The sequence below is a fragment of the Phyllostomus hastatus genome, unplaced genomic scaffold (genome assembly GCF_019186645.2).
Source record: "Phyllostomus hastatus isolate PE091 unplaced genomic scaffold, TTU_PhHast_1.1 phas_scaffold_129, whole genome shotgun sequence".
NCBI classification, from domain to species: domain Eukaryota; kingdom Metazoa; phylum Chordata; class Mammalia; order Chiroptera; family Phyllostomidae; genus Phyllostomus; species Phyllostomus hastatus.
In genome coordinates, this window is record NW_025334009.1 from 1,268,030 (window position 1) to 1,290,372 (window position 22,343).

The window sequence follows — 22,343 nt, forward strand, 5'->3', positions numbered from 1 at the left end:
CGCAAAGGGGGATGGAACCCGAGACTCACACCCCTGTAGCCCGGGAAACGCCGGCCGGCCGGCCTCTCTGGAGCCGTGTGGCCTAATCCAGTCGTCGCGGGGATAAGACTTAGAGGGTAGAACACGCAAGGAAGTCATCCAAGCAGAGGAATCCCCCAGCTGATTCTTTAATTAAACGTTCACCGTGGGGAGCGCACTGGCGGAGAGGCTGCTGGTGCGGTTTATGGTCAGATCCTGGGCTCGAAACATACGAATGCCTCACCTCGTTCCCCTCCTCTCCGGGGGGCCCGGAGAAACCGAGAACACCACGCTAACGATGGCCGCCGCCGTGACACAACGCGCCGCGTGCAGGGAGCTCTTGGGGCAGAGCGTTGGTGTCGCAGTCACTCCCCACCACCCAAAAGGGCTGCGTGGTCTGGATTCAGAGCTCGGTGACCACTGCCCTCTTCGGGGAGACCTCTCGCCGTGCCCGGGGTGGGGGGTGGGGGGGCTCATGAGGCAAGAACACGCCCAGAAATTCCACTCTGTTTCCCCACTTCTCTCCATTTGCTCTCGGCGTCTGCTTCTCCCCCTCTGGGCTCCTCCACTCCTGCACCCTCTCGGCCCCAGCACACCGGTGGTGACGGGGGCCAGAGGCATTGCATGCAGTGGAAGTACTTGCTCAGGAGATGTCAGAGGCCAGGACGACGGGAAATGTCAGACCCGCCCATTTAGTTGAGTAACATCGTACTTCCCACCCCTCTCCCACGGCCTTCCTGAACGGGTGGAAGGACCAAGGCCTTAAACATGAGGTGTTTCTGTTTGTGTACATTTGGTCACTTCTGCCTTTTGTGCTGTTGTGCTGGCCACCAGTAACCACTTATTTTAGGAACACGTTACTCCAGTGCTCGCTACATGAGTGAAAAGATGATCAGGTTTTTGGAGAACCATTGGTGGAATTAGTCAGGCGAACGGGGCAGACCTGGGGACACAGCACCGTCTGTCCCGGCTCATCTAGCAGGTGGCGTGTTTACGACGATCAGACCGCAGTCCCCCGCTCGGCTTGGCCCGTGTCCACGGCTCCTCGGTGGGCACGTAAAAACTACAACAGCAAGCGTGTGTTTTTAATATAAGTGTACGGCACACTCATTTGGCAGTAAAGCCTGAATGCAACGACATAAGCACATTTATGGCTCTGTCGACCCCAATGGGCATGGTAACTTCATAGGTTTTGTTGCGGAAAGACTGATGTTTTGGAGGAAGTGGAAGGAGCTGTTGCAGACTCCTGACACTGTTCACCGGAAATGCCTTTAGTCCTGAACCTGCCTGCCCCCCCACCCCCTCAGGTCCATGCAGGGTCCCGGGGCCGCACGTCTCTGAAGGGAAACTCTCGAGTTAACTCAGAAGCACTCTAGACACCGGGTGCACTCAGCTCTTGATCGGCGACAAGAGTTCCTCTGTGGCGCTGATGCAGAGACCAGGGACACGGGGACGCCCCTTCTCCGACCCTTGGCTGTGTCCCAGGCGTCGGTCGGGGACGAGGGGCGCGATGGGTCCCTCAAACAGCACCGAGGCCCTTTCTGTCTCCTGGTCACTCACTAAAGCGCAGAGGAGCATCGTTCACCGAAGGACCAGATGCTCCGAGGGTGGTTCCTGACGCGCCTGCTGCGCAGAAAACCCCAGAAATGCTGCTCTCTTGGTGTCTAACAGGTGCGATGGGGGAGTACGAGCCCAAGATCGAAGTGCGCTTCCCCGACACGGTGCTCGCCGCCAAGGACTCGACTGTGAAACTGGAATGCTTCGCCCTTGGAAAGTAAGGCTGTCTTGTTTTGTTTTGTTTCCCGGTGTTTTAATTTGGAAAAGAAAAAAAAAAACGTTTTGTTATTCACACATTGCTCTAAGGTGCATCACCAAGTAGATCTCAAATGCTGGGGGAACGCGAAAGCTTCTGATTGGAGCTCAGGCAACAGGCCTGATGCTCTGCAAGTGGTCGGGGCTGCGGTTCTCCCCGCAGTTGCTGGCGCTCACTCTGGGTGGGCGCGTTTAGGCAGCACGCTGCGGGAGGGAGGGTGGGCTCGTTCGTGTGAGACGTGGGCTAGTCGCTGCCCCTGACACCCCTCGCTGCCCCCGTGCCTCCCACACACACACCCCACCCGCCCAAGGGTGCCCTTGCCGAAGTAACCAGCAATAACTATAAGTCAAAACCTTGCATTGCAGCTTCCAAGATAAGACCGAGTGAGGGCCACTGGCCACGGGGACGGTCAGAGTGCAGTCAGAGCTGCCTCGCGAGGCGGCGTTCCGTGAGCCGGGTTTGGGGCGCTGATAAGGCCGCCTCGGTCTGCTTTTCCGCACACCATAGTCAGACGTCTCTTTACTTTCGGGGGGTGCAAACTACACTCCGACGCCCACGGGCACCGGTACCCCAAGAACAAAGAGGTGGGCAGGCTGGACCCGCCGTTTCTGACAGTGGGTGCCCACAGGAGCCTGGGCGCAGGGTCCGAGGAGAGGCGGCCGGTCTGGGCGAGGTCTGGCGCCCCTCTCTCGCGGCCCCACCCCGGCCAGCCCCCAGGCGGGAGTGAGTCTGCATGTGCCAGGGTGGCCTAGCAGTCAGGCGGTAGCTGTCGGCCGAGTCACCTGGGGCCCCAGTGCCGGCCCCCTCGCTCGCTCTCAGTGCAGCCAGCGCCCATGCCGGGGGGGGGGGTGGCGGCCAGACAGGAAAGCGCCCCCTTGGACAGCAGCAGGCCGGCACCCACCTCCCAGCCGTGGGCCGGCGGCCGAACGGGCCGGCGGCCGAGCCACGGAGCAGCAGGGCCAGCCCCAAGGTCGCGGGGCCCACAGACGAGGGGGCGCTCAGTCCCCCGGTACAGTCTGAACTGCTCCGTGTCGGGTTTCTGAACTTTCTTTACTTCTGCACAGCCCAAACCTGCGGACGTGTGGGAAGAGTGATTAATACCCAGACAACCACGCTGACCACGTTTCAGTCCAGCCTGCTGTGAAACTGCGGGGGGGGGGGGCAGGGGAGAGGACGAGGGTGCAGTCAGGACACTCCGACCCCCGCCCCCACCCGTGGAACTCAGTGTCCCGCTGCGCTCCGGGGCCGGTCACGGGCCGTGAGACGCCACTGGACGTCCCCGGGAGACGTGGGCTGACCGCCCAGACAGGACACGCGAGGCCTCAGGCCGTACGAGGGAGGTCGCTGAGGCAGATTCTCACGGAGAACTCAGAAACACGCAAAACCGCCCCTTCTCGCTGGTTAACCTCGCGGTGACAGAAACCAGCGACGCGTTCCACACTGAGAACCAGTAAAACCGTACACAGTAAGATGTGTCGTCCCAAGAACCCATGGGGACACCTAAACTTGACCAGATTAGGGTTTGCGACATTTGGCCCAGGGAAATTTGAGTTAGAAAAATGATGATTGGAAAGCTCTCAAAACGATAAATCTGAAGTGTATGTAAAAAAAAATGATACATTAAATGGCACACTGTTAGGACTGTACATAATAAACCCCGCTTGACCTCCCACGGCCCAGACTTCGGGGGGGGGGCAGCGACTCCCTCTCCCCGGGGGCCTCGCAGCCGTGCTGACCTCAGACTGCACACTCAGCTGTTCTCGTTGGTTCGACGGGGCAGCCCCTCAGCTGGCTGAGCTGCACACTCTTCGCTCCGGGAGCCGCCCCGAGACGCTCAGGTGTCCGTGTGTGCAGACGCCGCCGGACAGACCGACAGACCGGCAGACTGGGTCCCCTTTGGGGAGAAGCCAGGCCCATGCGCTGGCTGAAGAGCCCCAACCCGGCCCCCTCTGTCCTTCTCCCCTGCCCCGCCAAGCAGACGACCCCCCTCCTTCCTTCCTCCCCCCTTAATCCAGGGCCTGGCCGTCAGCGCTCCCGGGTGTGACTAAAGCCCGCGGCCGCCCCGAACGCTCCCGAGTACTTACCTCAGGGTGCCCCCACGGAGGGCTGTGTTTACGTACACGTGGCTCTCGTGGCTACTTTCTCTGATTTGTGGAGGAAGAGAAACCCGGCCTGGCTTTCAGAGTCCAGCGATAAGTCCGAAGTCTGGCCAGGGCGTTTCCAGGGGTTCCGGAACTTTCAGAGGACGGAGCCGAGGTCCGAGGTCTGCGTTGCTTCCCACACGCGTGGGTGACGCCGTAGGCTGCCCCATGGGAAGGCCATGCAGGGACCGCGCGGGGGCGAGGGGTGTTCAAGTCCGACAGGTGCGTTCAGGTGCTTGTCTTAGCTGAGATTCCTCATGCCGCGTCGAGAGGAGGAGGCGAGAGGAGAGATCCTTGTCTTATTCCTTGTTTAGTGTGATTCCATTCCCTCTCGCACCATCGGGGATGATGTCAGCCCTTTGTTTTTTGTGAGCATTCTTCAGCCAGTCCAGGAAGCGCCCCTCTCTTCCCAGTTTGCTTTGAGCTTTTACTGGGATGGGTGTCGAGTTTTTCCAAGTGTTATTTCTACACCAGTGGATGTGGTCATGTAATTGTTGTCGCTGAGGAGTGGATCGCTTACATTAATTTGCAAATATTGAGCCAGTCTTGCACACTTGGAATGAGGGCCATTTGATTGTGGTGTATACATCTTTTCACACACTGATGTATCTAAGTTGTGAATGTTTGTCGAGGATTTTTCCATCTATGTTAATGAGCAATATTGGTCCGTCACTTTTCTTTTTTTGAAACGTATTTCTCTTATTTTGGTATTAGGGAAACCTGGCCTCATAAAAGAAATTAGAAATGGCTCTCTCTGCTTCTGTTTTCTGGAAGAGGTTATAGATAATTATTATTTCTTTCTCATGTGTTTGGAGAATTCATCAGTGACTCTAACGGGGTCTGTGCTTTCTGTTTTGGGAAATTATTAATTATTTATTACATTTCTTTAGTAGTGTTAGGTCTATTCAGATGATTCATTCCCCCGTGAGAATTTTGGTAATTTGTACTTCTCAAGAAAGTGGTTAAAATTTCATCTAAGTCATCTTTTTAATGTCCAGGGGTCAGTAGTAAGGAAGCATTTTTTATTTCTGGTAGTTGTTGTGCCTTTTTTTTTTTCACAGTTAGCGCGGCCTAGAGAAAAGTCAACTTCATTGATCTTTTCGAAGAATCAGCACTGGGTTTTTGTTGATTTTCTCTGTTGGTTTCCTGTTTTCAATGACACACGCTTCCTCCTCAACCACATCGTCCCCACGTGAGCGCGGAACACGCACCCAGTGAGACAGAGGGACTCGGGTGGACGCCGGCGGCAGACCACCGCAGGGGCCGGGGCGGGGGGTGAGCACAAACATGCAGGGCCAGGGAGGAGGCAGGTGGAAATCGGGGAAATGCACAGAGTTTTCCGTGGATCTTCACCGCAAAGCAAAACACAACGCACACAAAAAACACAAAACAAAACACTCCGTGAGTTTTATCTGTTTTTTATTCTTGCAAACGTGTTGAGAAAATTATAAAAATACAGACAAACCAAAAGAAGAAAATAAAATTAGCTTTCTACTGAATGCCTCCCCCAGAGCATAACTACTCTTAGTCTTTTGATGCATGTATTCCTAAATTCTTAATTTTATTTCTGATGCGATTGTTATAATACAGTGCATATTCTCTTGTAAAATGCTTTTCTAAAATCTTTAAGGTACATACTACCACCAGCATGTCCGCAGGTCGTGAACAGACTCCGCCCCTCCTTGGGATCGACAGGGGGGCATTCGGGCTGTATTTCGGCCAGACTTCTAGTTTCCATTTTTTTGTTTCCATGAACGATGATGTAATTAATGTCCTTGTGGCTACATTTTGCCCACCTCCACGTGAACTTCTCAACGTATTTTGGGAAAAGTAGAATTACTGGGGGAAGGGAACTAACGTAACAGCCTAAGCCTTCTGGAGAATGTTGCCAGTTCTCCTGCAGAACAGCCCTGGAGGGTCCCCCTTCAAAACTGGGGACCCCGCCCTCCAGGGACCCCTTTTGATCTCTCGGATACACTGTGAATCCAACGTCAAGCATTGGCTTTCATTTTTTTTTCAAAAGTACAGCCTGGAATTTGACAATGCTTTTCTAAAATTAAACTAAGTAAGGCTGCAAGATGCGCCTGAGGAGAACACAGACTCTCTGGAGCCAGCCCACTGGCCTCTTTGGGCCCGGCCTGCCGCCACCCTTCTCCCGACACCTGCCTTCCTACCTGTCGCGTGGCCGCGGTGGCAGAAGAGAAAGACTTCGTATGCAAGTCGGAACTGAGCCAAAGGAAATGAAGTCACTTGCTTCCTTTCCTCCAGCTGACCTTGGAACCCCCCTCTGGAACCTGCATTAGAATTTGGGGGCACCTCAATATGTTAAAAAAAAAGAAAAGGAAAAAGAAACCCTCGATGATTTCACCGCCTGGCCCGTGGGAGAAAGGAGCTCAATCTCTGTCCACGGGTTGAACACACGAGCTCATTAGGTGGAAACTACATGTCTGAGCGCACGGCACAGACCCGGTTCCACTCTGTAGCCGCCCAGTTCCCGCAGGAGGCGCAGAGGGGGGAGCCCCGAGCCCAGCCTCTACGGTATGAGAAGACAGACCGCGCTTCAAGTCCGTATACTTTTTTATTTCTCTGTGATACTGGGCAGGTGCCCCCCCAGCTCTCCCAGCCCCAGAACGTGCCCCCTGTAGTCCTGCGTCTCACAGCGTCACGTGGCCCCAACGGGGCGCGGAGCACCCAGCCCGGCACGCTCCGTGCTCCGTGACCTGTTGGGCGTGTTCACCATGCGGTGACGGAACACGACACACCGCGGCCGGTGCCCCCTGCATTTCGGTGTCCGCGCGCGGTTATGGCTGCGAGCTGAGCCCTGTCGATCCGAAGGTGTGCCCCCCTGCGGAACCTCACCTGCCCCGGCCAACCACCGTTTCCTCTGCTGCAGAGGGGCACGGCACTGCTGAGGCTGGAGAGGCGTTTGTTTATGGTTGGGGCCGTGTACACGGTGGCAATGAAGTCTCAGGTGGGGCTGTCCAGTCTGCTTCGGGGGAGACCGGCCGAGGAGGCGAGCAGGCGGAAGTGGGTGGGCTTTTGCTGAGCACTTATTTTGTGCCCCACAACCACACACATTCGTCAGTGGTGGTAGTGGTAGTAGTAGCAGTGGTAGTGGTGGTAGTAGTGCCAGTTCTACAGCTGAGGAAACCCAGGCAGCTCAGGGAGCCGAGGCCAGGTCACTGGGCCGCAGTGCGTCGGGGCTGGGCCGAGAGCCAGGCTCTGGGCCGGGTCCCATGGGCCGGGACCCACGGGTGCGCCTCCTTGACACGCGCAGACGCTTCCCGTTCGGGGAAATGCGTCTGGGGCTGCCAGCGCTTGGCTCCGTATCCGCGCTGGGCGTGGTGGTGTTCCCCCAACACGACACTCCTCGTGGAAGTGAACTGGATTCCTCCGTCTGTGCCACATACAGTGCCTCAAAGAGGAAGAAAGAAAGACTAGGGACAAGCTGCTAACGAACCGCTTGACTCCGGCTCCCACGCAGCCCCGCCGGGCCCGGGGACAGAGGATGGCACGTGAGTCGGCGCTGCCCTGACCACCGTGGCGCAGAGCAGCAGGAAACGGCGATGGGATGGATTCTCAGGGGCTCTCTGGACAACGGTCGGGCCTTCCTGTCCCCGCTGGGTCACCGTGGCGATCCGCGGCTTAGCGAGCCGCAGCTCCGGTTCCAGCTGCGCGTTCTCCCCGACACTTCCTCCCCCGACCCCCCTTTTCCACGCCGGCTGCCGCCCCTGGTTGCAGGGGAGGGAGGCCGAGGCTCGGAGGCCCCTGCCTCACAGTGTGCCTGTGTCCTTGCATCCCTGCCTGCGAGCGCCCTCGTCACCACAAGCCGGTCGCGGTGGCTTTTCTGGGGCTGCCCGCGGGGTCTGACCCAGCAGGCAGACGCCTTCCGACCGGGGCCTCCCCAAGGTGGGCCAGTGGTGCGGGCCCTGCCCGGCCCCAGGGTCTAGACGGCACTGAGACCGACCCTCCGGCCAGGAACGCCGCCCTCTCTCCGGAGCGGGGAGGCTGCGTCTCTGCAGAGCCGGGAACCCGCCCGCCGCACCCCCTCACACAGCCCCCCATCCCCGGGTCTCTGTGCGGACCCTTCGGGCCGGGCCAAGGGAAGCGGCCGGCAGAGCAGGCCGGCGTCCTCACGACGGCTCTCGGCCGGTTTCCTCACTCGACTTCACTCTCCCCGATTAAAAACGGGCACCGATAGGATTTTCGGGAACGGAGTTCAAGCGCAGAATAATCCCGATATGAGCATCTCAGAAGACAGTTTCTGGGTAAAAGCTTGGTACGGGCTGGATTTCAGCTGCGGATAATGAGGCTTCACAAATCCGAGCGAGAAATAGACGCTTTCTCCAATGCCGCTGGTGATGAAAATTCTATTTATGGGCTCAAAGTCTGGGATTGAAACACAGTTCCTCCTGGTGTGTGCAGGGCTTTAATTTAACTTCCAATTAAGGGTGAGCTGGGCCAGATGGCTAAAGAGTGCATCTCTGTCTTCGCCACAATTAACCGGGCGCTCACTCGGGACACGGCAAGGACGGGGCATGGAGCCCACGTCCTTGTTCAGGGCGACGCTGGGGGAGGCGGGGGACCAGCGGGCTGGGGTGGAGAGGAAGGACGGGAGAGAGAAAGAGAGAAAGAAAGGAGGGAGGGAGGGAGGGAGGGAGGGAGGAAGGAAGGAAGGAAGGAAGGGAGGGAGGAAGGGAGGGAGGAAGGGCTCTGTGTCCGCTCTGTGGCCGCATTCCCCAGCCGCCGGCAGCCCACCGGGCAGCCCTGGTCCGGAGCAAAGGGCGCAGAGCCGGCCAGGCTGTGGCTGCGCGGCCTGGGACCCCGGGGCCCGTGAGGGCCCCACCTGGGGTCAGGAGCCCGCAGTGAGCGACTCCTGGCTCCGGACTGCATTCTTCCTCGACGTTTGGGTCAAGGAGGGTTTCTATCCACATCCTGTTTGTGGAGGTTTTTCTTTTAAAAAAGAGGAGTGGGGAGGGCTTGTCGCTGGCTGGGGCACGGACCCCGATGGTGGATTTCGGCCGTCAGAGTGGCGTGCCTCCTCACCGTGACATTCGGCGGGACTGAGCTCTGATGCCCCCCCCCAGAAGCCCCCCGAGACCCCCGTGCCCGGCAGGTTCCTTCCTGGGCTTCGGAAAGGAGGAGACCTGAGAGTCTTCACGGGAAGCGCCCGCACCAGGGAGCTGTCCCCAGGGAGGGTGCACATGCCCCCTGGCCCCAGGCGGGCCGGCTCCGGCGACGCGAGAAGCAGGCGGTCGCACCGGGCAGTGACGCGGCAACCCTGAGCGAGGTCCCAGCCTTCCAGCAGGACCTGGGGACTCTGACCAGACCGCCTGATTCCTGGCCCGATCCCGTGTTCCCACCAGAAATCGTTAGTGTGAAGCAGAGCCACAAAGCGCCCTCGGTGAGACTTGTCCATTGAAGAGAGAAGTCACCGTCTGAGCGATTCTTCTTCGACAGCGGGCTGCGCCGGGAGTCCTCAACCACCTGGAACGCGGCATCCAGACCGACGCACCGCCTCCCTGAGCCCCGCAGTTCCACCACACAGAGTGGGAGAGGGGCCGCCGAGCGCCGGAACCCAGGCGCCGGAACCCACCCGTCGAGGCCTTCCGGGCCCGAAGGGCAGGGCTGTGACCCCCACGGGCTTGCGTTTCCCCGGGGGAATCACGGACCCACTGCGGTGCTCGGAGAAAGCCACCCGGCACAGGCCGAACTCGCTCGGAGAGCGTGAAGGAGCACACACCGCTCTCCCTCCCTGGGCGGCGTCGGCCTCTGCGTCAAGGACCTCTCTCCACACAGAGACCGCCGCCCGGGAGCCCCCGCGCACCCCACGGTCGGAGCCGGATCCCCCGAGGGAGCCGGTTCCCGCTGGGCGTCAGGCTGCCTGATGCGCAGCCCCGGTCCCCGCGGTTGGCCGGCCCCAGCAGCCGCAGGCACAGTGGGGCCTCTCAGGGCAGGGCCTGAAGCCGGAGGTGCAGGGAGCCCAGACCAAAGGAGGGCCAGCCCCAGCAGCTGGGGGTGACTGTCACCAGGGGTGCCGGGGCTGAGCCTCGAGGAGGGGAGTGCGGGGGGGTCTGCAGGCTTGGGGACCCTGGGGGGGGGCAGGGGACGCTGACATTCTCGCCCACACAGCTGCCACGGGGCGGGGGGGGAGCCACCAGGAGCAGACAGGCCACGTCCTCCCTGAGCGGCAGGGAGTGTCCAGAGAGGTTGGCGTAGCTTCCCTGGGTTCTTTTTATTGCGGGAGTGGGGGGCTCTGACTAGTCAGTATGGGTGCGACTTGTTCTTTTTGCTCCCCCTTCAGTGAGCGGGTCCTGAAACTGGAGACTCACCTCCCGTAGAACCGCAAAGGGCAGCGCTGTCGGAGGGGCCTTGCAGGGGCCGTGGGGTCTGGGAGGCACAGAGGCCAGACATAGAGCTGGGCTCAGCTGGGTCAGGCACTGGGGGAGCCGATGGGACTGTTCGGACACGGGTCCCCCACCAGGCACGCCGCCCGGCTCAACTGCCGGCTTAGGAAGCAGTGGCTGTCCCTTGGGACGTCCTGCGGTCACATCACTAACTGTCGGACGCTCCCGGTGCTGGCTCAGAGGCTTGTCAGACAGTTGCGTTGAAAGGCGACCACGGTCTGCACCATCACAATGAGGAACAACTCCACAGGCGTGGGGAACGCCCTCCACCGAAGTTCGTTTCTGTCCGAATGCCCGCGGCCTGGAGCTTCCCCGCTCGGGGACTCTGCGTATCTCTGCCGCGCAGACACGCTGCCGCGTGAGACGGGAGGTCGCACACTCAGACGTGCGTCGGAGCCTCCGCTTTTCCCCTCGTCGATAAATCTTCTTAGAACTTTTCATGACACGGTAGCACGTGCTCACTGTAGGGCACTGACGGAAAACCGAGGCGCACAGAAAGTGGGGAGCAGAAGACACGAGAGCCCTCCCCCCGCCCCAAAGTCACGACATTTTGCGGGGTCACAGGTGCAGGACTCGTGTTTTCAGGGACCGGGTGGCCCTGCACACGCCGCAGAACCCCTCAGATGCGGCGATGGCCCTTCCGTGCAAACGCATCTTCCTCTGGAGTGAGCCCTGTCCCCGCTGGTTCAGTTGGCCCAAAGGGCACGGCCGGGGACCGGTGATCTGAGGTCAGCTGGCGGCAGGCCCGTGCCCTTGTACGGACTCCTCAGCCCCACTCGGTGGAAGCGGCAAGGCTTTTCAAAAGGACAGACACTGAGTCTATCATAACGAGGATTCTGTTCTGTGTTGAAGTTCAGGTTGTGTTTGCAGCCGTCTGCTAAGGTCTGAGACCGACAGATGAGACCAAATGCCGATGGAGGGCCGTGCTTGCCGAGGAAGAGGTGTGGGCACCCGTGCGTACGGTGGTCCACGCTGACGGCACCTTTGATTCGCCCGCGAGGGCGCTGTTGCTGGGCAGCACACCGCTCCTCGGGCGGTACCCGCCTCCGTGTTTCCTGGGGAGCCGCTCCGGGGTCGCCCCTGCAGGCGTCCGTGGCGGCTTTACGGCGAGGACGCCGCCGCAGGTTCCGCCAGCCCCCTGGCCCGCGGGCGGCGTCTCTCCCTCCTCGCTCCCGTCGACCGGAAGAAGCTGCTGCTTCTCCAAATCTGCGAAGCTGGGGATTTGGCTTCGGGAACGTGATTCCGTCCTTATGATTAGTGTACAATGTATTCAGACACGCATATTCAGCTCGCCTGACAGTCGCTCAGGGCAGGAGGAGCGACTGGCCAGCAGGAGAGGAAGGAGGCCAAGGCAAACGGGTTGGGGGCTGATTTGACAAACGACTCATTTGTTAGGAAATGCCGTGTGGTTGTCATTTTATCCATGGCCTGCACCGTGACGTTCCCTTACATCGTGCCCGTGCAAGTGAGGACCGCCACTCCACAGATTCCTAGCGCCGTTCTCTGTTGTCAGACATTAGCTTTACACACTAACATGAATTCATGCGGACTAAAGATATCAGACAGATGATATTTAGCCAAATTCCTATAAATAAAGGAAGTCTTGGCAAACCCTTTCTAACGGGAGACAGGGTGTGGTATATATAACGTTATCTCTTACGTTGTTCTTGTTTTCCTTTGATCTGAATAGGGTCACGGGTGTGCTTTCCGGGGTCTCAGAGCCCCAGTTCACAGGGGCCCATGATACTACTGCCCCGCTCCCCGTAATCTCACCGCCCCCCCCGCCTGCAGCAGCGCAGAGGGAGCCTGCCTGCCCCGCCCTGTCACGTCCTCCAGAATTTCCTGGACACCCGTGTCGAAATCGATACACTGTTGCGACTCTGTCCGCAGCTTCAATGCTTGTCCCCATGGTTGAAACGTACAAAGAACAAATACAGTTGTTTCCTATTGCTTGTTTGTTGCCTGTCACTCCAGCAGCGTGTCAGCTGCGTGAGGGCACCGGACGGGTCTGGTTCGGGCACCGGACGAGTCCGGTCCGGTCACCGGCTCCTCCCCTGGCCCCTGCACGTGGCGGGCCCTCCGTGAGTGTGACGGAGTGCTAGGTGACCGCGTGGGGAATGGCCGGGTGCTGTGTGACTGGAACCCGGCCTCCATGCGATCGATTAATTGGATTTTTTCCTTGGGAGTTGTTTTTAAGGACACTCTGCTGTTGCCTGCTGTCGCGAGGCTGAGCCGGACTGTGTTCTAATGCGGTGTACCTGTTCAGCCCAGTCCCCGACATTAGTTGGAGGAGGTTGGACGGAAGCCCGTTGCCAGGGAAAGTCAAGTACAGCAAATCCCAGGCTACCCTTGAAATCCCGAACTTTCAACAGGAAGATGAAGGCGTCTACGAGTGCACCGCGGGCAACCTGCGTGGAAGGAACCGGGCGAAGGGCCGGCTGGTGTTCTATGGTGAGCTGCCGCGGGCGCAGGGCGCGGGCGGGGTACCGGGGGCGCCCCCGCAGCGACCCGTGCAGGCTGTGGGTGCGCTGTGGGAGCCTCCTGCTGGGGTAGGGTGCGGGACACGACGGTCAGCGGGTGGCGATGGCCCTTTTTAAGTCGCGGCTCTAATCCCGGCGAGGTCTGGGTGTGCTGCGGCTGATCAGAGTGGCCTGAAGACAGCCGTGGGGTCGTGGGGAGGCGGTGGGCATTCTGGACCCACTGACTTCCCGTCAGACACCAGCCGCAGCCTAGGACGGTCTTAATCACACACGGGAGCTCTAGGGGGAACTTAGGAAACTGGGAGGAAGGGCCAGCGATGGCAGGGGTCACTTTCAGCGTCCGCTCCCCCTTCCCAGGGTTTGCCCGCTCACAGGTCGGACACCGGAAGAGGGGGGTCACTGCTTCACTCACAGCACACGCCTGCCCCCGTGCCCTCGCCCTCCCGGGGACCCCAGAGAGGAGGGAGGGGCACTCGGGGTCTGGAAGCCGTCTCTCCGCCTTCTCTCGTCCAGGGAAGAGCTCAGCGCTCGCATGAAACTCACTTCTTTTTTTTTTTAATCAAATAGACCAGAAGATACACCCAGAATTATCCCAATGCTTGGTGCTGTTCAAAATAGTGTTGACTTCTTCGTGGAATTTAATGTAGCTATACTGGAGAACTTTTAAAGCCTGTATTTACACGTGGCCCAAAGTACTTCTCTCTATGTCATGCTGGTGTGTGACATGTTAATAATCAATAGTAAAGTAATTGGTGAAAAATTGTATCTTTCGATAACTAGCAAATCTGAGGCAATGCCATTCCCCATAGGAATGCCCCAGTGTCCTCTGGGAAGGACGCGGCCCTGGGCCATGCTCCTTCCCTTTTCCTTCGAGATTTTCACTTCTAACCTGGGACGAAAATGAGTGTTTTATATATAAAACGTGATTCCCGTCTGATTATTTCTCTGGAGCTGTGCCAATGTGAATACACACACACACACACACACACACAATTCGAATATATATATATACACACACACTATCTATATACATATATGTATGTATGTATGTATGTGTGTGTGTGTGTATATATTCTTCTCAGTAGCTCCTGCTTCTTAACGGAAAGTCTTTGGAATTTAGCATCTCTTGTAAATAAAATAATGGTGTAACTTGGAGTTCTCAAGTGGCACCAAGATGTTTAGGTTTGGCTAGCTTTTCATAGATACCTCATTTTTCTAATAAACAGACAAAGATATAGCCAAGAGATCGAGCAGGAGACGGAGGTATCCGTAAACTGGAAATCAGTAGTAAAGTGCCTGCTCCCACGCGGACGCCTCAACCATGAGCTTAGGAAGCGGCGTCTGAGACCCCCGCCCCCGTCACCCCCACGACAGTGAGATGCGGAATAAGGTTCTGCGCTGTGATCGGCGAGAAACCCTGGGCGGATCGGGCCGGATCTCGCAGTCGGCACAGCGGGTCAGGCCCCAGACGAGAGCTCAGAGTGAGCTTCTGCAGCAAGGCCCGTCCCCCGGCCCCAGGTCTGCCGCCGCGGGGCACCCGCAGCCCCTGCCCGAGGGGTCTTCCCGCCACCAAATCGGCGCCAGAAAGCCGACCCGCACCCCACCTGGTACCGTGAGTGACGGCAGGGGGAAGGGCACTTTAGCATCGATCGCCCCTGTTGCGTCCACCACGTAGAACTTTCTAGAAAGCAAGGGTCTGGAAAACATATGCCCGGCACCAAGGGGTGCTGGAGCTGGATGCCGCTCTGCCGGTTCTCACTCCCCCTCTCAGGCTTTGAGAAATGGGGGCCGTCCCCTCACGAAAGGGCAGCGCCGTGCGTACTGGGTCCCTGCATCTGCGTCAGGCCACTGAGCTTCATCACGTCTGGTAAAGGCACACCGCCGTTCCGTTATTGCGGATCAGGTCTAATCAATGCTCTTCGCCCGCGAAGGGTTCAGACCCGGTACGCGGTTTCTCATTTGACCTGCATGCTGGTGTTTAGGCCGGAACGGTCATCTGGCCTCGCTCTGCACTCGGACCTTCCCCCTCCGTCCCTGGCTGTCACAGGCGTGCAGCGGCGCGACGACAAAGGACAGCCTCTGTCCAGTGGGCAGGCCGGCTGACCGATATCTGCTCCGGGGTTCCAGCCGCCCCAGGTCGAGGCCCCCACGTTTCTGGGGCTTCTCGGCCCGCCAGCCTTTCCCTGTGGTCGCCGCCGCAGTCCCGGGCGTGGGGCAGGGTGCCTGGAGTAATGTTAGTGTGTCCGCCTCTCTCTCGAACAGCCCCTCCGGAGTGGGAGCGCAAGATCCAGAACGCTCGCGTGTCTGTCTACGACAGCCTGCGCTGGGAGTGCAGAGCCCGCGGGAGGCCGCGGCCCTGGTACAGGTGGTGGAAGAACGGGGAACCCCTGCGCCCACAGGTGAGCGGGGGTGTGGACGGCTGCACCTCGCCGACGGTGGGAGGGACGTTTTCTCAGGGACAGGGACAGCCGGCCGTCACGAGGTGTTTGCCAGGGGCCCGGGGACGCAGCAGCCTCTGCAGACACACTGACTCACGGAACCCCCAGACCAGCTCAGAGGAGCTGCTCACCCCACCCCCCGCCCCCATTCTTCCATCGAGAAAACGGACGGTCGAGAAGACAGGTGACTTGCTGGGGCCCGTACCGTCAGTGAGGGATTCACATCCAGGCGTCACCACCATCATCGACCGCACCATCGGTGTCACCGTAACTGTCAATGGAAACGTCTCCCAGGAGACAGGCCGTGCGCCAGGGCCCCCCATGCCTGACTTCAGTGTGTCCCCGGGACAACCGTACAAGAGAGAAGGGATTATTGGGGTTTTTTCATTTGTTTGTTTGTTTTGTTTTTTTATTTCTCACTTTTTTTTTTATTTAACTGACCACATTTTGCCCATGTTAATTGGGTTTGGGTACTATGCCTTTAAAGACAGCAACAACAAGAATATCACATCCATGCAAAACAAAACACAGTCCTCACCAATTAAAATAGTATTCAACAAATTTTCATTATAAAACAAACAACATTTTAAACCCTCAGAATATAGTCTGGAAATGAAAACATGCATTAAAGAGAATTTATTATAAAGGGTCCCAGATACTGAAGAACTGAAAAGGCAAAAAGAGCAACTACGGCATGACAGAAGGAGCAAATGAAGGCAGCAGCTACCAGCCCCCTGTGACTGGGGGACCGGGAAAGGATTGTTGTTTACGTATGTAAATGAAGCAAACTGGTGTAGGGAAGGTTAGTCCCCTGTCCGAGGCCACGCGGGAGCCGGTACAGGCTAGAATCGGCACGCTACGCTCAGTCTGTTTCTGGGACCCAGCACCCGGCTTCCGTGCAAGCGAACGGTGGTCTCTGGCCGCCCAGGAGAGTGGAGAGCCCGGCACCGCTCCACACGCTGCGGTCTGGGCACACAGGAGACGAGACCGGGCCGTTCCGTCCCATCAGACTGTCCAAGCAGTGGTGTGAATCCCCGTCTTACTTTGCCCAGGAAGCCGGAGACACACATCGGGTGTTTTTAAGAAACGGGGTGCAGCGGGGGGCTCTGTGACGGTGGAACTCCCCTGCATGCCCTGCACACGGCGCACCCACCGGGGCCACAGCCTGTCCTTTCCCTGCAGAAGGCAGGCGACAGGGGCCCTGGAACACTCAGTTGTAAGTTGCATCTGCAGCAGCAAACGCTCTCACACCGTGCACTGGAAATGGGAGTGCTCCGCCCCACACGGGGCTCTGTGGCCGGTTTCGGCGGTTGGAGCACGCTTTATGGTTGGCTGCCGACAAGAAAAGCCAGCTCCTCCTGCTTGTGACTCAGTTAGAGAATTGTCCGGTGGTCGCACTCCAGGCTTTCTGAGAGCTTCTGACGGGAAGGCAAGGAGACGCTCTAATTACGGCATCGGTTCCCAACGTGACGGCCGGCCGTGCTTTCCGGAACAACTGGGCGGGGGGGGGGGGTGGTGGCCCACTCCACCTTGTTTCCGTCCCGCACAGCAGAAACCGAACCTGCGTTTTACGCAGACAATGTCGGTTTTCAAAGAAATGCGATCACCCAAAGTGGACTGGTTACTAAACTTGCACTGAGCGTGTTTCCGTGGTTTTGACCTCGGAGAGCGGCTCGGGGTCCCCCCGTGGGTGCAGCCCATCTCCACAGGCACCGGCTCTCACCGCGCCCCACAGACACACGGGCGTCTCACGGTGTTTCTGCCGGAGAGGGCGCCCGCGTTCTCGTCCCCGCCCCTTGACATGCCTTCCCTTCCGACCAGGAAAGAATTCAAATAGAAAACGGGACACTCACCATCACGACGCTGAATGTGTCAGATTCCGGCATCTACCAGTGTGCGGCCGAAAACAAATACCGGATAATTTATGCAAACGCAGAATTGAGAGTATTAGGTAAGTCACTCATTTATAACCAAAAGATTCAACGTGACATTTTCACAAGCTGTGATTAAACATAATCTGAACCCAATTTTCCTGTAAATTAGAAGTTGCCTTCCCTTGAAATAATGGGGAAATGTCTCAATTAGCGTTTCAGAAACGCAGGGGATTGTTACTCCCGGCGGGAAGCCCGTCAGGGCTGCGGGAGGGGCCTGTCGCTAGATGCCACCAAACGGGAAGCGGCTCCTCCAGGGCCGATGGCAGCCGAGGTTTGAATGCCGCTCGGAAATGCCCGCCCCTCAGGGACGCTTGCAACCCCCAAGAGGAAGCTAAGGACGGGGGACCTCCCTTTCCAGGGACTCCCCCAACAGGGGTTCGCTTGAGCTCTCAGCGAGGAGTTTGGGGAGACAGCTGAGCAGGGGCACGGCACCTTGATGCTGTGGTTCCTTCACGGTCCCCACGTGCCCGTGGCCTCGTGGTTCCAGGAAGGCTGCCGAAGCTCCTGACATCAAGTCCCCACTCGAGGCAGGAGAGGGGACAGGCAGCAGCACTGACCCTGCCGACCCCTCTGTTGGGAGAGCGACATTCCCCGAGTCCTGCCCGCACTCTCCTCCTGCGCCCCGAGCAGAAGCCTGCCAGTGCCCAGGGCGAGGGTCTGGGGGAGGCTGCACCGGAGGCACCCTGCTTCCGTACCACGGTGGATGATTCATTCATTCATTCATTCGTTCGTTCATTCCACAAACGTTCATTGGGTATTTACACAAGGCCAGAGACTCCCTGCCCTCAGGGCTGCTTGGACGGAGTCAAGGATGGGGCCGCGATGATGACGGAACCGTCACTCTGCCGGTTCTGTAATGAAGGGCCGTGCGTCCAGGTGAAAGCCACGAGCTGCTAGGGGAGTGCCTGCCTTGGCTCAGCCTCAGAGAGAGAGCTGGGGGCGGGGAGCCGTGGGGACCGGCTCCTTGGAGCCAGAGACGAGGCCTTCCTTCCGGAGTGGAAGGCGCAGAGAGGCCGGACGTGCAGAGGGCCGCGGCCAGAGCCCGGCCCGGAGGGAACCGAGGCAGCGAGGGGAGTCTCACCCGACCTTGACACCATGGAACAGGCTGTTGTTCCGTTCTGTTCGCAGCAGCACCCCCTCGGGGGGCTGCACCATCGGCTCCGACGTGGGAGCATCGGGTTCCCCGAGAACGTGGCTGACACGCCCCGTGGGCTGTGTGTGCCGCCCACCGCAGTGTCCTCGCCGTTCCTACGCGTTCTCACAGGGCTTCGTGTTCAGTGTGGAGACAGTGGCACCGGGAGCCTGAGCAAGAGCACACCTTGTTTAATGCAACCCTCGGGCTCTCACGTTCTTTTTGTTTTTCCACCTGGGCCCCCAAGGGGAGCCGGGAAACAGGCCCGTGCTGTGGAGAGCGCTGAGACAGAGCCGTCGGAGACGGACTCCGCCCTGGTCTCCTCCACCTGCAGCTGTCCTGGGGGCGGGAAGAGCCATCGGAGGGGCGGGAGGGAGGGTCGGACAGACAGGCAGCGTCCTGTGGGTTCCCAGGAGACGGCGTCCTTTCATGCGCCTGCTCTTCTCACCGCCTCTCCCCGTAGAACATGTCCTGTGCCCCAGCCCCCAGGCACCGTTATCCACCCCACGGAGGGAGCTCTGCTCCTCTAGAGAACTGTGGTGTCCCCGGGAAAAAGGTCGCCTTGGAAAACACTGTGATGCTGTGGGCCGGGACCGCGCAGGTGCCATCGGGCCCCTCGGCACGGTGAACGAAACCTACACTGAGCGCCGGCCCTTTAAGCGAGGTCAGAGGGAAAGGCGGCGGGGGCAGGGAAGCTGGAAACGCACAGAGGCTGGCCCCCGGGGCCTTTGGAAGCTTCGGGTGGCTGGACTGGCCGTGTGTGGGGTGTGCACACATGGGCCCCCAGCCCCTTGAACTTGCAGAGGCTTGGCTGCACTCGGGCTGATGATGTCTCGTCCTCCTGAACTGGTGTTGTGCATAGTTCATTCATTCAGTGGCGACACAGTGGACAAACTACTTCGCATGTTTCAGATTCCCCCTCACCCTGCAGGGAGGCCGTTTGCATGTTGGTAGTTAACGCCTGGCCTGGAGAAACGCTGACGCGGCGATAATGTGTTTCACGGTGATACAATGTTTCCGATCCGTTTGCGAGGCGTCTCCCCGGCTTAGACAGATGGACGGAGGGACGGAGGGGTGGAGAAAAGACAGGCAGCTGCGGGCGTGGGTGCCAGACACAGACGCAGAAACGCAAAGCGATCCGCTGGAATCGGGGCAAAGGTCTCCTTCATCGGGGTTGAAACCCCCCTCCGGCCTCGGGGGGAACCACCGTCACCCCGTTACGGGAAAGGCTTTCCAGAGCGTGCCTTTCTCTCACTCGCTCTCTCCCTCCCCCGCGTGCCCTGGGGGCTGCGGCGATCAGCACCAGGACATGGGTAAGTTGCAGCCCCCCCCGAGCAGGTCCTCTGTGCCGGGCGCCACGCCGTAGCCCCTCACGGGTGTGCTCTCCCCGAGCCACCCCCCCGCCCCCGCCAGGTCCCCGAGCGCTCGCGTACCTGCGGTCACCTGCACTGGGCAGGAGGAAGCAGAGACGCCAGAACCTGGGTCGGTACCTGGCCCCCGGAGCCCAGGGCCCAGTGACGTGAGGAAGGGTTCTGGGTGCAAACAACCTGAGTCCCTCAGGTGCGCCCCCTTGCAGCCCGCGTGACCACGGGTCAGGTACGGGAGAGAGTTAACACTCCTTTTAAACATTTTCTTCTCAGCTTCAGCTCCCGATTTCTCCAAAAACCCCGTCAAGAGGAGTTCGGTCGTGCACGTCGGTGGAGACGTGGCCATCGAGTGCCGGCCCCAGGCGTTCCCCAGGGCCACCGTCTCCTGGAGGAGGGGGGCGCAGAGCCTGCGGCAGAGCGGAAGGTACCGGAACCCCTGTTTGTCAGCCCTCGTACCTGGAGCGCAGTGTCTTCCGCGTGTTCACGGTGGGTGAGCTCTTCCCGGGCCCCACCCGCCGTGACAGCCCCACGGCCGCGTATCTGGACGTAGAGAGACTGCTCATGTGATAAGTAACACGGAAGGGCCCTAGAGAGCTCAGACCTGCGGGCACGGTCTGGCTGGGACTCACTCAGGGCCCGGGCTGGTGAGAGGCACATTTCTGAAACTCCTGGAAGACTGTCCCACCTGTAGCGTGAAGATGTTTCCCAGAGCGGCCGAGAGGTGCCGCGGGCAGAGAGGTGCCCGCAGGGAAGGGAGGGCCTGTCTCCCGTAGAAGCTGCGGCGGGGCCCCTGTCCCCAGGCGGGAGCAGCACTGGTGTGTCTCTGTCGCCTCGCACACCCCACCTGTGTCCTGCGGACCCCCGCGCGCCGGGGCCGCCTCGCCCGCAGCCGCAGCTCTGCTCTAGGGCCGCGGGCAGCTGCCGTGTGACCAGGCGCGCGGAGGGCCCCTTCGGAGAGCGGGCCGTGGCGCTCAGGTGCGACAGTGGCTCCGTGAGCAGGTCCTGGGGTTTCCTCAGCGTCCCCCGGGTCGTGGGTCCGTCTGCAGACCGGGCCGGGTCAGGTGGAAGGAGGGACCGTGGCCGTGGGATGGAAACGGCAGCCCACCCGTCTGTGGGCGGTGGAAGAGGGGCCTCCGCTCCTGCCGAGACAGCGGCCCAGACCCTGCGACTCCTCTCTCTGTGGGAGAGCAGACCAGGGTGGCTGGGGGGCTGCGCCGGCTCCAGGAACAGCCTGGAACCCAGGATGGTGGGGGGTGACTCTCCCGAGACCCCAAACACCACCAGTGGGCGGGGCAGGGCCACTGCTGCCACCGTCTCTCATCCTGGGAGCCTGCTGCTGCTGCTGCGGTCACAGGAGAGGAAAGGGGCGGGGCGAAGCCGGTGAACAGGGTGCGTGCGGACTGCAGGGAGCATGTGCCCTGGCCACGTCCTCCGCTGCCGGCCTCGCAGACCCTCCCCCCTCCCTGTGGGGGCGCGGGGCACCAGAGAAAGCCCTTGGGGGCGGCTCTCCCCCTTCCTCCTGCCCGTCTCCCGCGGCCCTGGACGGGGCCCCAGCCCAGGGACTCTGTGGAGTGTGTCTGTGTGGCCTGGTGCCTGGGCGCGGAACCCCAACTCCGCCAGCACCTGCGGAAGGGGAATGTGTCTGAGGAAGGGTGGGCGGGCAGGGCGAGGCGTCCGCAGCCTCAGTGACATTCTCCTCCGAGGAGCCGCCCCAAGGCTCGGACCGGCTGCTGCCAAAGGCTGGTGGAGGGAGTGGGAGGGCAGCCCGTGACCGAGGAGGTCAGCCGTCCATCCCGGGCAGACGCCTGGGGCTCCGCCTGCAACGCCCCGGGCTTCCGATGCAGCTCGGTCTGGAGGCCTCCTCCAGCTTCCCTGGCTCTCGAGCCCCGCTGGGGAACAGGGGGACTCGAGAGACCCCGAGCGAGCTCCAGGCGCCGGTCCGCCCTCTGGGCAGGGACCGCGGACCGGCTCTGCCCCGTCCCCAAAGCCACCGCAAACCCCCCCTGCGGAGCAGGGCGGCTCTCACCCTCCAGGACCTCCAAAGGCCACAGGTAAGCCATGCGGGAGAGAGGGAAGGAGGCGGGTGTGGATAAAGGGAGGGAAACCAAAGAAACTTTTAAAGGGTGCAAAGCAAACTCTTGTAGAGTCTTCCAGATTTCTGTTTTACTCCGTTTTGCTCCCCACAGAACGCATTCGGGGCGGTTTCAGCCCTGAACCGTCGCTAACGATCATGGCCGACTTGGCATCGTCTCACCGACCGTGACGAAGGGGAGGGTCCCCGAGGCCTCGGGTCGCAGAGCCCCTCGCTCCCATCGCTGCAGGGTCTCGCCGCAGGGTCTCGCCGCAGGGCCTCGCCGCAGGGTCTCGCCGCAGGGCCTCGCTGCAGGGCCTCGCCGCAGGGCCTCGCCGCAGGGCCTCGCTGCAGGGTCTCGCTGCAGGGCCTCGCTGCAGGCTCCACCACCACCACCACCACGGGAGGCGCGGGAGGAACGTGTCTCCCGGACGCGTGCCCCGAGGACCTGAACACAGTCGAGCCCCAGCGGAACATAGGGATGGCGGACACACTCCTCTGCCGGGGACAGGGACCCTCGGCGGCCACTGGCCAGCGCCGTG

General features: G+C 60.1%; 1 protein-coding gene across 1 annotated transcript in view; it reads left to right on the plus strand.

Annotated features, from left to right (window-relative positions):
- The window catches only part of LOC123830642 (contactin-6-like), a 174,809-nt gene that overhangs the window by 103,083 nt on the left and 49,383 nt on the right, over window positions 1-22,343 (plus strand). Inside the window, 5 exon segments of the mRNA XM_045857110.1 lie at window positions 1,690-1,792; window positions 12,646-12,830; window positions 15,122-15,258; window positions 17,119-17,248; window positions 20,004-20,154. Coding sequence (XP_045713066.1) covers window positions 1,690-1,792; window positions 12,646-12,830; window positions 15,122-15,258; window positions 17,119-17,248; window positions 20,004-20,154 — 706 coding nt within the window.